At 35.9% G+C, this 15328-nt stretch overlaps 1 protein-coding gene across 14 annotated transcripts in view; it reads right to left on the reverse strand.

Moving 5' to 3' along the window:
- The window catches only part of osbpl8 (oxysterol binding protein-like 8), a 77485-nt gene that overhangs the window by 2506 nt on the left and 59651 nt on the right, over positions 1–15328 (reverse strand). For 4 of the 14 annotated variants that reach the window (XM_077235059.1, XM_077235051.1, XM_077235060.1 and 1 more), the window contains 18 exons: positions 14909–14989; positions 14686–14787; positions 13320–13523; positions 12139–12223; positions 11733–11892; positions 10533–10758; positions 8995–9179; positions 8122–8203; positions 7941–8039; positions 7763–7859; positions 7164–7262; positions 5695–5792; positions 5404–5493; positions 4714–4850; positions 3396–3581; positions 2448–2604; positions 1182–1284; positions 922–1027 (listed from right to left, as the gene is read on the reverse strand). In XM_077235059.1, coding sequence (XP_077091174.1) covers positions 922–1027; positions 1182–1284; positions 2448–2604; positions 3396–3581; positions 4714–4850; positions 5404–5493; positions 5695–5792; positions 7164–7262; positions 7763–7859; positions 7941–8039; positions 8122–8203; positions 8995–9179; positions 10533–10758; positions 11733–11892; positions 12139–12223; positions 13320–13523; positions 14686–14787; positions 14909–14989 — 2297 coding nt within the window. Of the gene's footprint in view, positions 1–887; positions 1071–1158; positions 1285–2447; positions 2605–3395; positions 3582–4713; positions 4851–5403; positions 5494–5694; positions 5793–7163; positions 7263–7762; positions 7860–7940; positions 8040–8121; positions 8204–8994; positions 9180–10532; positions 10759–11732; positions 11893–12138; positions 12224–13319; positions 13524–14685; positions 14788–14908; positions 14990–15328 lie in introns of all 14 variants that reach the window. The other 10 variants (XM_077235062.1, XM_077235057.1, XM_077235063.1 and 7 more) reach the window with 4 other exon arrangements.

The raw sequence follows: 15328 nt of genomic DNA on the forward strand, positions 1-15328 counted from the left end.
CCGGAACTTCCTGTAAAAGGTCTGAAAGTCCGAACCATACAGAAATGCTTTCACACTAGAAACGAACCAAACCTTTGTTCAGTTTGATCCGGACCGAGACTACCTCTTTTCGTCGGACCAAATTTCATCTGTTTGGCCCGGACCGTGGTCCGGGGGAGGTTTCACACCTGCAATTTTGATTCGGACCAAACTGAAAGGTCCGAAAGTCCGGACCAAACAAGGAAGGTGTGAAAGGGCCCTAAGTCCCTCCCCTTCCGGTGGACCACGGGACCTTATTTCGGAAAAATAATGTATGGTAGTCAATGGCGAGACACAACAAATATTTGGATCCTGTTTGAATTGTGCCCTGAATTACACATATGATGTTGGTCAATTTAAAAGATACATTTTAAAGTCAAGAAAGTCGCAGTTTGATGTAAAACTGTTGAGGTATAAGACTGTGAAAATACGTAATTACAAAGACTACAAACCCAAAAGGCGCGCATGTGACGTCATACCTTTTCTCTCAATGAATGAAGCTAACTTTACTGAAGCTAATGTCTGTCATTTTTTCTATAGTCCAACGTTATAATCGTAACGTTACGCCGTCATGCTTGTGTGTTTTGTACCAGACTGCACACACACGAGCTTGGTGACGTACATAGTGCGAGACGAGAGATGTAGTTCATTGAGTGATTTCCACATAAAACTAAATGTTACTCTTCTGTTTTATGACAAACTGTGACTTTCTTGACTTTCATAATTATGTTTTAAATTGACAAACATCATATGTGTAATTCAGGGCACAGTTCAGACGGAATAAAAAGATAAGTTGTCTCTCGCCATTGACTCCCATACAAATTTTTTCCGAAATAAGGTCCTGTGAGCCGGAAGCGGAGGGGAGGGACTTAGGCTCTCTATTTATTAGAGATGCAGCGTCACCTGTTAATGTCTTCCTGGGTCTTTCTGATCGACTCGATGGCACTTTGGATTTCACTCAGATCTGTTCCTTTCTTCCGGAGGCGGCTGTTGTGTTTGCTTTTGTGCCCTGAAGGAAAGACCATCATCAGGTGTTTGGCATGTTTGAGCACGTGTGTGTGTGTGTGTGTGTGTGTGTGTGTGTGTGTGTGTGTGTGTGTGTGTGTGTGTGTGTGTGTGTGTGTGTGTGTGTGTGTGTGTGTGTGTGTGTGTGTGAGACGTACTCTCGCTGCCTGACGAGTCCTGTCGGTCCGGCTCCGGAGACGAGCAGCCACTTTCAGGACTTTTAGGTTTATCACTCTTATGTTTCCGTTTTGGTCCCGTCACCTACAGGAACACACGCAGACGAGAGCCGAACATTCACACATTTCATTCTTTATATTGAAGTTATGATGAAGTTATGACAGTCTGAATTATATATGCGATTCTCTGATTTCTGAAAGGCTGCAAACAGGGTCCAAAATGAACTTTTTGCCAGCCATAAATATTGAATACTGGCCATGAAGCTGTGTTTTGCATATTTGTGCCTTTAGCAATGTTTCCATCTAAGTTGGAAATTTCTTTTCTATTTGTTTTTACATTTATTATTACTTGTTTAAATGCAATTTAAATATATTTTATTATTAGTAATTTAAATCTTACATTTATTTATTGAAATGCAAATTTAATTTATAATTATTATTTTATTCATTACATATTACTAATTTGAAAACACATTTAAATTCTAATATTTTTTATTACATTTATATATATATATTTTTTCAATTTTAGAATTATTTAAAAAAATATATATTTAATTTCTACTTATTTTTCATTGATTACAACATTTATTATTTAAATGTACATTTAATTTCTAACTATTTATTATTACATTATGTATTTAAATCTTACATTTATTTACTTAAATGCTAATTCAATAATGCAAATTTAACTTCTAATTATTATATTATTACATATTACTATTTATCTGAAAACAACTTTAATTTCTAATCATTTTTATTGTAGCATTTTTCTCTTCAAATCTTTATTTAATACAACATTTATTATTTATTTAAACAGGAATTTAATTTTGAACTATTATTATTACATTTATTATGTATTTAAAATTCCGGAATATCACAAAAAATATTGTTTATATTCCAATGTGATTTAATGGGCACATTTACTCCTATCTTACACAAAATCACAAGATTCACAAAACAATTAATTTTGGACCCAAGTTTCAAAGATACATCCCTGGATCCCATAACACAGGCATGCATGCGAGTCAGTTGCAGACGCCAAAGAGCACAAAGAAAAAACAAAAGCTGAAAATGAAGCAGAGTGGTCATGTGACCAGGTCAGGCAGCAGATGATTGGTTGCATTGCAGAACGGTAAATGGTAGGTTGAAGAATGGACAGAGCGCAGGCGACGGCAGGCGATGATGAGATGGAAGCAGAGAGAGGGATTGTGGGTAGAAGGAGGGAAAGGTGGGGACAGAAGGACGTACCTGGCTCAGGTAATTGTCCCTCCGGGAGCCCTGCTGGGTACTGAGACTAACTACACTGGCTGAACGTACCATAGGCGTCCTGTGGCGCACTTTGGTCTGAATACAGCCGTCTTTCTCGAACTGAATCAGATCGTTGAGCGGATCCCACGGACGAGTGCTAGGACACAGAAACACACCATCCTCACAGTAAACGGGACACGCTACAATGCACTTCCTGTCCAGGAGGGGGCAGCGCGTGTTATAAAACCAACAGTGAGTGCTGGCTGAACTACTCTCAATATTTAATTTTTAATGCTTCAATTCAATTTTAGATATCAAATTGGGCCCTATGAAATCAGTTTCATTTTTCCCAAATTCCGTGTTTTCCATTTGAATTTTTCTGAATTCCATTTGATTAAATTAAATAAAACTTTAATAAAATTTTAATAATCAAAAATCATGTCTAATCAATTGAATTCACAAAAAGCTAACAACTTATTTAATAAAAACTGTAATAACAACAGGGCCTTGTGAAATGTTAAGTTTTAGAAGTTTTAAGTTTTAAAATCCTGTGTTGAAATAAAACTTTTTTTAAAAAAGTTGAACAAAAATTAAAATTTAAGGGCCCTATAAAATCAGTTTTATTTTTCCCCAAATTCCTTGTTTTCCATTTGAATTTTGTGCATTCCCTTTTGATGGCTTAGTTAAATAAATAAAATAAAAATATATAATTTAAACATCAAAAATCATGTCTAATCAATAGAATTCATCAAACTTTAACAATTTAATAATTTAATAAAATATTAATAATAATAGAGCCTAATGAATATTTTTCTGTGTTGTGCTTTATTTTTTCTGGATTTATGATTTAATACAAATTTATCACCAAACACAGTGGCAGTCATTTATAGGCATACGACATCACTTGAATGAATTTTAAAGCGTAATGAAATGTAAATCTGTGCTTACTCAGCGTAGCGGTAATGCCACTCTCCGGTGGCGGGGTCTTGCTCGAACAGCGCGGGCATCCAGTCCTCACACTTGGCCTTGCGCTCGCGTGCCGCCTTCCTCTGAACCTCCTCCAGGAGGAACTTTTCATTGGTCGCCTCCGTCTGGTCCTTGTTATTTATGGCCCGGGTCACATGTTGCCACAGCCTGAAGATGACAGAGACAGACTTCTGTAAATGTGTTCCTTTTCATAATCGTAAAACTATTTGTTATTTCTCATGTCACTGAACATTAGCAATCAAGTTATTAGCATTAGCAATCAGAGCCCTATGAAATCCGTTTGATCTTTCCCCAGATTCCGATTTTTTTTGTTTTAATTTTTTCTGCTTTAATGCTTAAATTTAATTTAAAGTTTAACAAAAATTTAATTTTTAGGGCCCTAGTAAATCAGTTTTATTTTACCATTTCATTTTCCCAAAATTCTGTTTTCTAATTAAATTAGTCTGTTTTAATGGTTCAATTACATTTGAATCATAAAAAAATCATGTCTAACCAATTGAATTCATTAAACTTTAAAAATTTAATAATTTATTTATATAAAATGTTTTCTAGAACTTCTGGGTTGTAATTAATACAAATGTATTAATCAAAAATGTTGGTAACCAAATAAAGGCATAAAACATTATTTTATTAATCTTTTAAAGTGTAATAAAAAGGATGTACAACAGAGGTTTACTGTTACAATAATAAAACAGAAAAGCTGTTTGATATTCCAATAATGTCCAATGTTGAAGTCACAATTTCTTAAGGTTAAACCAAACTTTTTTTATTTTGGCGTGTTGTAGAGAAAATCTTTGAGTTTCTGTGTGTAACTGATAGTTGAAGAGACTCAACTCAACACATGAAGTTTATGTGTTCCTGTCCTCATTATGGTGAGACGGCAGATGTTGAAAACACAACGGGCGTCACGCGTGCTTCAGTATGTGTGTGTAGTGGACGAAACTATACAATAGCAGTCTTTTGTGGTTTAATACTCACGATTCGATTACATGTACTTTTTAATTTATTCCATCCAAACGTTTCCACATTATACTGTGTATATATAAATTCTCTGTGTAGAGTTTGCGTGTATGTGTGTGAGCGACTTTAGGTGTGCCGTTGTGTATTTCAGATGTATTTGTTTGAGCATACAGCAGTGTACATGTATGTTTGACTACTTATGTGTATGCAAGTGTTGAAATATATGTGTGCGTGAATGAAGTTTGATTTAAGCCCTAGACGGCGCCTCATATTTATGAATGAATTTCGTGATCCCGCATCATGTGAGGAGCATCGATACCTCTCGGACTCAAACTCGGTCTGTTCTTCAGAAGGAACGGTGCCTCGGATCAGCCGGTCCTGCCTCAGCTCCGGCGTTGGGTTCCAGAACGTCTCCATCTCACCCGTCTTCTTATCGTTGATGAAGACTTCACTGTCCTGTAGAAAACACACAAAATCACTAATCTGAATCTCAAAGAGCTCAAAAAAGCCTTAGTTTCAGGTCAAAAGACATTTCGATTAGCTAAAATCATTAGTTTTGGCTAGACTACATATTTTAGACATATTAGACATGCTTTTGACTATTCCGGCCAAGAACTGCTCACTTTGACATTAAAAATCTTTGACTGACATGTAAACAGACCCATTTTGGGATTTATATGTAAACTTCAAGGTCCTTGCACACTGAGTCCGAAATTTTCATATGCATTTTTTCGTATTCGTCATTCAGTGGCTCTGAATTGTCAAAACACTTCTCAAAAATGTTTGCTACGGATGCGAAAAACGCAGAAAATCGAACCCGATCCAATATTTTTTTTGTTTTTTACGTGCGAAAGTTTCGGAGGCAGTGAGTAAACATGATTGACACAACGTGAAGTTGTATTTATTTTTTAATGTGCGAAAATTTCGGACTCAGTGTGCAAGGTTTCTTGTTACTTTTGTACACACACACACACACACACACACACACACACACACACACACTACTCACCCAGTGCCCCTCGAGTGTCGCCAGCACCTCCTTCCCAAGTTTGATCTTCCCACTGATCTGATTGACACTATCACTGCTGCCAAGGAACGGCTGAGATGACGGGGAAATATCAGTCATTCCATTGAACCAGGTCATACAAAGCATCATCCATTTGTGGATGTTGTGCCATTATCTGTGTGGCATTTGGTATGATGTGTTACAGATGTGATGTCTGTGGCCTTTCTGTCTGCGCCCCACTGTTCTTCTAAATGTCACAAAAACACAATGACATGAACACAAACACACACACACCTTGAGTTTGAACTCCAGCTGAGCGCTGTAGCCCGTCTTCTCACAGGTGATGGACACCTGTCCGCCCAACTCCAGAGTCATAGTACCGTACAGGATCCCTGAGAAACACACAGACACAGAATGTGTGTTAATCTGCATGAGGGAATGGTGTATCTGACGTACTGAATAAACCTATGTGTGTTTGCAAGGTCATGAGATTTATTTTATTTGCACTGGTTCTCTTATAATAATAATAATAATAATAATTATATTATAAAAAAACCAACAATGCACAAATCACGTTACTGGACAAACAGCCGTAATACATGCCGCTTGCTAAGCCAGACCTCAGTCTGCAGGAGATGGGTCTTTGGTAACACTCTATGATAACAATTCAGCATTAACAAATACTATTGAAAGCTTAACAGATCAAATATGAAAAAAGTATATTATTAAATGCATATTATATATATAAAATACTGTTATAAATATGTATTTAATATACTTTTTCATATTCACATATATATATATATATAATTTATAATATTGTTATAATCATGTATTTACACACAAAAATAATATACATTTATAATCTTGTTATATGTATTACTATATGCATTATATATATATATATATATATATATATATATATATATATATATATTGTATATTAATTAATAAATCTACATATATACTGAAAAAAATTAATAAATCTTTAGAAATATACATGAAAAATACAATACAATTATGAATTGTAATGTATATATATATATACACAATTTGAATAAATATTTATAATTACATTATTTTATAAATTACAATATTTATAATTATGAATCATATTAATATGTAAAAATAAGTATATATATAAAAAATAATAAATATTCGAAATGTATGATATATATATAACTAACATACTATTAATATATTTACATTACAAATATAATTTTACAAGTAAATTACAAAAATATAAATAAACATAAATCATAAATACATTTCCATATAACTAAATACTAAACAAATATATTATTATTAATATGTATATTATATATAGTATATATATGTATATATATATATATATATATTGAGAGAGAGAGAGTGAGAGAGAGAGAATATATATGATGTCTGATATAAATAATAAAATATATACGCTTTAGTAAATATATAATATATATAAATTAAAAACTATTTGAATGTACATTAGCTAAAGATCTGTTAAGCGTTACATAATGAACTAATGTTTTTCCTGTTATTATTAAGATATACTGTATAAAGTGTTACCAAACCGTCATATTCTAACTAAAATGCAAAATCTAGCCTGGATGCTGCACATGTATCTAAACCAGTCCATTGAGTTACTAGACATGTAAACATACCTAGATGTGTCCCTACAGAAGACAACGGGGATAGGGTTAGTCGTGCAGTTTGACTGTTAGCTGTGCTGACGGGTGATAGTTCACATTAACGTGTGTGCATGTGCGCAGACAGACCTTTGCAGTGAGCGTAGGGCATGTTCATCACATAGTCCTCTCCTCTGTTCAGAAACGACAACCTGGCTTCACCATCCAAGATGGCCGACAGAGAGTTCCCTAAAAAAACACCAACAAACTCACAATCAGACGTGTGTGTAGGGTTGGGTATCAGTTGGGTTTTATCCGATACCATTACCTTCTCTGTATTTTTTACGGTTACGGTGCTTAAACGGTTCTTGAACCGGTACTTAAGAAAACGAAACCGCACACTCTTTGTCAAAAAATAATACCCTTTTATTTACAGGGCCAAACTGGACACAATATTAAGCGTCAAGGCGGCGCCATCGGATTGCCGTGATTCTATATGTGCATCTTTATTAATCCCCTCGCAATCAGTTTAACAAGTGTGCCAAGTAGCGGCACTGACACAAGTTGACGCCGGAACACCAGGGGGCGGTAAAAAAAAAGTCAGGCACCGAAATTTTCGTTCTTATTCGGTCTCGTTATTACCGATTACGTCAGAACCGGTTCCCTATTGGCACCGCGTTTCGGTACCCAACCCTACGTGTGTGTTATACAAAATCATGCGATTTAATTGAGTGTATCTTCTGTCTCACCGTAAAACTTGGACTTGGCTAGGATGCTGCCGCTGAGACAAAAGCCATCCTTCCTGTTACTGACATAAAAGGCTGAAACTGGAGGATGATGGGATACCTGGAGGACAACATATCTATTATCTTGGTGTGTAGTTCAATAATATACTAACTGGAATCAAAGTGGATGTCACTGCTTTACCTGCTCTGCGATGTAGAAGGTTTTGCTGTTTGTCTTGGTGTGGATCCATAAACAGCGAAATGTTTCTCCGATAATAGGGTTATACGGTTTCTTTAAACCCTGCCAATGATGAAAATATGAAAATATGAAGTAAAATGACAGATTTGAGATGTCTGATGGCTTTTAGTGAATCTGTCTTCACCTTTGGCTTCTTGTAGAATCCAGAAATGTACCATTTGACCACCTTCTTCATACGGTTATAAGCATTCTCCTCCACCGCCGCTCTGATGACATAAACAACAGACAATTATGATGAAGCTTCTTTAACAAAACAAACTATGATCAGATTTTATGAATATTTTTACATTTTATTTTGCCTTCAAACTGAGGACTATTATGTGGACAAACAATCCAATGAAATAAAGTACATTTATTTATAATAATCACAATAATAAACAATTTATTGTGATTATAATTAATATGAATAAATGTCATTTAATTAATTGGATTATTATTTAGTTACAATGATTTTACCATGCTTGTCCCACTTTATCCTTAATAATGCTAAAATAATTTGAATGTAAATTACATTTAAAAATATACATGTAATATTTAAATATAAAAAAATATACACAATATATTTTTTAAGCAAAACACTAACAATGCACATTTTTGGAAAACCAGATTTGTAACCAGTGTCATTTTATTATTATTATTATTATTCATAAACTACTACTAGTTTTTAATATTTCAAATTGATATTGATATTTTCATATGTTAATTGTTAGGTTTATTTTGTAATTTTATGGTGTTCTTTTATTAATTGTTATTAGTTTATTTATATATTGCATTATTTTAATTTCAGTTTTAGTAGTGCTTCAACTATTTATTTCACTTAGCTGCCAAGGCAACATTTCTAATTTTCATTTTAACTTTTCAACGAACATTAATATATATTCATTCAGCTTTATTTCAATTATTTTATTATTTTCCGATTTATTTGGGAATATAAAGGACCATCTGAATACTCTGAACGTCACTGTGTGTCTGTGTGTGTGTGTGTGTGTTATCTTACTCCGACAGGAAGTCAGCGTGGTAGTAGTAATCGGACAGTTTGTCCAGGAAGGATCGTGGCTCCAGGATGAAGGTGGGGAGAACGACTTTGGACAGGTCCATGCCGGGCCGGACCTGCTTCAGTAGAGTCCAGATCAGAGATTTATTCTCTTCTGATACTGTCTCTGTCTGAGCCGCTTCGCCAGCCTGATAAACACACACACACACACACACAGACATACAGACACAGATTGAGTGAACAGATTGTGTCATATCCACCACAGACTTTGTTCATCTCCCCAGCTGTCTGCTATAAAAATAGACATCTGAATATTGTGTTAGCATCTGTGCATTAATAGCACTCCACTCGAGCCAAACGACTTCATGATAAGGCATAAAAAAAAATTTTGTTTGGTTCCGGTTTCCGACCGACCCTGTCAATTTATGTGCGACCCAAATTTATTTTATGAGCTTGGGGAAGAAATAATACAAATTAAATAAATACACAAATAAAAAATTTTGAGGCGAACTATAATTTCTGTTTTTGTACAGCACCGTATTTGTATAGCCTGTTGTCCTCCAGCAATGCTAACAAACGAGGCAGCCACGGGCGTTCACACATCGTTGTTGTCATGTAGATGCTCTGCCGCGCTCGTGAAAGGGCGCATGAACTGAACGAGCAGAGATAGAGAGAGAGCCCCGGTCCCGCGCGCGCACTCTCTCTGCGGAGCCAGGCCAAAGTATAGGCTTCAACGTCTCAAAACTAAGCACTGTCTTGCTCTCTCTCCCTCGCACATTTTAATGAAAATAAATCGACACGATGGCAAGGTCGGAAGACTAAAGTTTCATGTGGAGCATTCGGAGATTTCTTTTTTCCTGAATTACCGCTGGGTGGGAATTGCGCTAAAATACGTTGCCTCTGAAAGGCGTTCCACACATTCAGCTGACATATAAACCACACTTTAAATAAACGAAAAAACTATCCAGTGATGAAATGTTTTCTGTGATGACACAAATCTTGTGGGATGTCCTAACCGCCGGGATAATCACACAACGCGCACACGTCCGATAATGACACGTCTAATTCGCGAACTAATGACTCATTTGAACCGACTCGTTTTAATGAATGGTTAAAACAACTGATCTTTCCAACACTGAACTCACGAGACGTCTGAATCGGTGTATAACTAATCGGTAACACTTTACAATAAGGCAACCCCGTTTGCCCCCGCGCACACATTTAAAATCAGCGTGTGTGTAACATGCTGGGACACACAAGGTGGTAGAGTACATGTACAGGTAGGCTATGTTATGAAAAAATAGAGTAGCTTATCCATCGCTACTGTAAATTAAAATTAAAATAAAATAAATAAATAATTTCCTTCCTATCCCTTGCTACCACTTAAAAAAAAAAAAAAAGTCCCTACCGACCCATGACCTCAACTGACAACCAACCGGAACAAACCTTTTTTTTTTATGCCTAATGTTATGATTTACATAGCATTTACAGTGTTTTTAAATGAGGGATTGCATTTAGCTGGACTTCACTCGCACATGCACCTCTCCGAGCTCCTCGTGGCTCTGCTCAATGTACGGCGTTTCCCGCAGCGTCTCGTTGGGATCCATGTCGACGTACGAGTCTTCCTGTCGCTCCGACGTGTCGCTGTCGCTCTCTTCACTTTTATCCATCACCTCGTTTTCCCACTCCTCCTGCTCCTGCTCATTCTCACGGTCCGACTTATCAGAATACAGGTCTGGATCCTTAAACTGGTCACTGTCATTAAACCTGGTGGATCAAGCAAACTCTCAGTTAGTACACAGGACTTGCATTAATCGGTGACTAGTGATGCGCTGACTACATCAGTTTTGGTCAAAGTAAGCGTATAGAGTCCAACAGCTGAATTCTGGAAGTTAAAACTGTGGGTTAATCGTGAAAATCGTTTTTGACGACAAGTAATAAACCTTTAAAGACGGACCTACTGTGAGCTTAGAGGTTGTTAATCGATTGTATAGGCTTTTGTTGAAGCTGTCAGCCCGCATTATTTCAACTTATTTTTTAAATAATCATGTTTGCCAGCTGAATTTGTAGTGAAAAACTACATTAACCCATGATGCTGGACAGAAAATTCCAATCAGAGGATTGCAACAAGCAAAATACGCCAAAAAGGCTCTTTAGCTTAAAGCATGACGATCTTGCTATGCTTTCTTTGTTTTTTTGAACTGAACTTAAATACATATTTTAATGTCATCGCAATGCTTTATTTTATAGTTCTTTTCCTCGCTACCTTTATCTTTTAGTCTGATTATCAAATACTTTTTTGCTTCAAATCAAAGTTTGTAATGTTGTGATTCACCTCATAGCTGGCTGTTTTAGTTCATGGTGTATAACGCTTTTATAAAGACTATTTCTAAATTAATTCATGGAAAAAATACTTCCAAAACCAACACCACTGAAAAATTAGGCAGCATTAATGTGCTCAGTTGTGAATGTGCATGTAAACGTAGTCATTGAAGATTTGTATTATAGGTTATCATATTTCTAGTGTGGCATCATATAGTAATAACTATCTGCTACTATATTAGCCAAGACTGAACTCTCACGAATGATTTCGAGTAAATGTCACGGCACTCTTCCACTGATCGTCCGTCATTAAAAATGAATATGCAAGTTCATGAAGTGTCAGTTTTTATCAAAGCTGAATAAAATATGAATCTAAAGAGCCTGTAACATGACAGCTCAGTGTGTTAATGTGATCTTACTGAAAGCCCTGCATGTTGTGTGCCCGCAGCAGACTGTAGAAGTTGATGTGCGAATGCTCTGCGGTCTGTGGCGTCTCCTCTTTGCCCTCTCTGATCATCGTTCTCTTCAGCAAACTCGAGCATTTCAGAGCCAGTTCAAGAGCGTCCATCCAACATCGGCCTGCACACATTACGCAAAGATTCAAGCCGCAGAAAAATCGTTGTATATTTTTATATTATTTTCCATTTCTTATTTATATATTTCTACATTTATTTATTTATGTCAACTGTATTTTTGTCAATGTGTAGCACCTTTTTACCAAAGCAAATTCCTCGTATGTGTAAAACATTACTTGGCAATAAAGTTCCTCTGTCTTCTGAAAAATACAGCGCTTTATTTTGTCAGTCTGTCGAGTGCGTGTCTCACCGTCAGATTCTGAAGCCGCTCTGAAGATCAGGTGGCTGCTGGGTAACGGCTGTGTGATGGACCCCACGCCTTCTCCTTTAGGGCCCTGAGACACACGTAAACACAATAAACACTTCATCCAACTATTCAAATGGCACTTTGTACACTAATAAAAGAATATTAGAAGTATTAATACGAAAGAGTCCATTCTCATAGCATTTTCTTTTTATATACTTTATATTACTTTTATTCACTACCGGTCAATAGCTTTGGGACGGTAAGATTTTTTTTATACTTCAAAAGAGAAAGTAAAGACATTTATAATGTTTTCTATTTCAAATTAATGCTGTACTTTTTAATTTTTTATTCATCAAATAATCCCGAATAAAATGGGTCAAGGTTTCTACAAAAATATGAAGCAGCCCAACTGTTTTTAACATTGATAATAATCAAATCGGGATATTAGAAGGATTTCTGAAGGATCATGTGACAATTTTATATGTGTATAAAAATATATTCACATAGAAAACAGTTATTTTAAATTGTAAAAATATTTCAATTTTTTTACTCTATTTTTGATCAAATAAATGCAGCCTTTGTGAGCAGTAAGAGACTCCAGACCCAAATCTTTTAAACTGTTGCGTGTTTTTAAATATTTAATTCATGTTTTATATTATATTATTTTTATATTTAGATTATTATATATTTTTTGTCTTACTATGCCTTTAAGACTTCTTTTGGCACTTCAAAGATTAGAGGTTTGTGTAACATAACTGCTTCGAGACTCGAGGGTGTAGGATCCAAACGCAGTTTAATGGGGTTAATCCACAGACAGACACAAAGGCCAGGCAAATGTCGAAACAAAGGCAATGTCCAGGCAGGGCTAAGGCAAAACCAACAATATCCAGGGAACAGAAATTCAGTACTTGCATACTAACAAGACCTAGTGAAGAGTGACTGAATTAACCAGGTTTATATAGGCAGAAACTAACGAGCAACAGCTGAATACAATCATGGCTGATAGTCTGGGCAGTGGGTTATCAGTAATGTAGTCTTTGCTAGAGTGATAATAGTCTGAGGTGGAGTACCCTCTAACTGGTGATCGTGACAGTATGTCTACTCCAAACATTTCATTTTCAAATGATAATGCAAAACAATGCAAATCCAAGAAGGTTCAGGTTAATCCGAGTTTTCTCATGTACCTTGACGGCCCAGATGGACTGCTCGAGGGGGTGGAAGAGCTTGAAGCAGAACCCGTCCTTCTTCGAGGGTCTCTCGATGAGCTCGCAGGCGTTGAGAAGCACCGTACCGACCCACTGGCCGTTCTTATTGGTCTTATAGATCAGCAGGACGCCTGGCTTCAGCACACACCACAGCTTGGTCCAGCTCTTCAACGTGCCACGGATCTGAGAGAGAGAGAAAACGGGCTCATATGAGACTGGAGGTCATTTTAAGGATGTGGTTTGATTACTTGATCTAAACCTAAGATCGATTTAACTTCCCTTTCCCCTGTCGCTGCAAGTCTTTTTTTGCATATTATCACATTGGTTTAATCAACGTGAGTGTCACTGTGATTATTAAAATCAGCTGTTTACCCCTGCAGCGATGTAAAGACTGAGGTGGAGACGTCAAAATGAAAAATGCTGTTCACTTTTTAATCATGTTTTTGTCCTGTTGGGTTTGACCACCAAAACTTAATAGTGCAGCACTTGCATCTGTCTGGTGTGGATGAATTACGTGAGATTCAATGAAGAATAAGACAATTTTGAGATCATTTATGTATAAATGGACATGCATTGTACTACTTATGCAGACTGTAATCCAATCAAAAGCTTTTTCTGCAAATTAGGCCGATTTGCTTTCATATTATTTGTGGACCATACAACCAAAACGCAGACTAGAGCTGCACGATTCTGGATAAACTGAAAAATCTAATTTGTTTGTTTAAAAAAAAAGAAAAGAGATCACTATTCTGAGCAGACAACTAGATAAAAATAGCATGTAGTTTACTATAGGTTCTGAGAAAATGTTAATTGCTACAGTGTAATTGAACAAAAAAAAAAATCTGTTTGAGTGAATGATTCAATGACTCACTTGTAAAGACTTCAGCGTTTTGAACAAATCTGTTAAATGAATGATTTAATGACAAATACATTTTTACCAGTTGCTTGTCGCCACCTACTGGTGTACGGACGTCATTGATACAATCTTTATTTGAAGCATCAAGTTACTTTCAAAAGGTGATTTGCTCTATTTTTATCACTATCATTATTTATCTATAAACTTTTATCCCAGTACTTCTGTGATAATTTGAACGATACTGTGTGGTTGAAAAGACCTATACATGACAACTGCTCTCTCTGGGTTTGCTGTGATGGACAAATAGCAGAATCACTGTCATTTATGAATATCGTGTGGACGTTTGAATCGAGACTGCAATCTTTTAACGATTAATTGTGCAGCTGTACCGCAGACACTCATTTTTTTCCAATGCAACTAACATGATTCCACACCGAAACCTCCATTATGAAAAAGGCCTATAAGAATAAACACATTTTAATGACAAACCTTGAGCCAGTCGGCCATGACGATGACAGACGGATCAGTGATGGTGCTGAGCAGTTCTTTAGTGGCGCGTTTCTTCTCTTCCCTGTAATTCTTCTTTTGGACCTGAACAAGAACCACATTCATAATTATTGGTCATCAGTACTCATAATACATAAACATAGCTATTAAATGCAAGAAAAACACAGTGAAACTCTGGGGGCCTATTATTGATGTGTGGCTGTACCTTGAGAGACTCCTTCTTTGTAAGTTTGTTTCCAGACGCAGAAACGTCCTTGTCTGAGCCATTATAGAGCTTGGTTTCCGACTGTGAAACCAACACAGACTTTAGTAATTAGCACAGCATGCTGTACATGATATTTTGAGCTGTGCTTTAGCTTGGCCTAAATAAATGTCATAATTCATTATACATGCACACATATAACTATTAAATAAAAACAAAACCATAAAAAACATTCATGACAAGAAATAAAATACTCATTACATGAAATAAAACCAAGCGAAATGTTATGTATATATATATATATATATATATAAGTATTAGCTATAACTATAAGTATTAGCTATAAATAAACTAAAACACAAAAACTATATGGACATTTGAAAAAGAAAACTTGTCTAAAAATCTTTTTTTTTTTGGTTTAAA

This window comes from Siphateles boraxobius, unplaced genomic scaffold (assembly GCF_051911475.1).
Source record: "Siphateles boraxobius isolate OS27281-9 unplaced genomic scaffold, OSU_SipBor_1 19, whole genome shotgun sequence".
Taxonomy (NCBI): domain Eukaryota; kingdom Metazoa; phylum Chordata; class Actinopteri; order Cypriniformes; family Leuciscidae; genus Siphateles; species Siphateles boraxobius.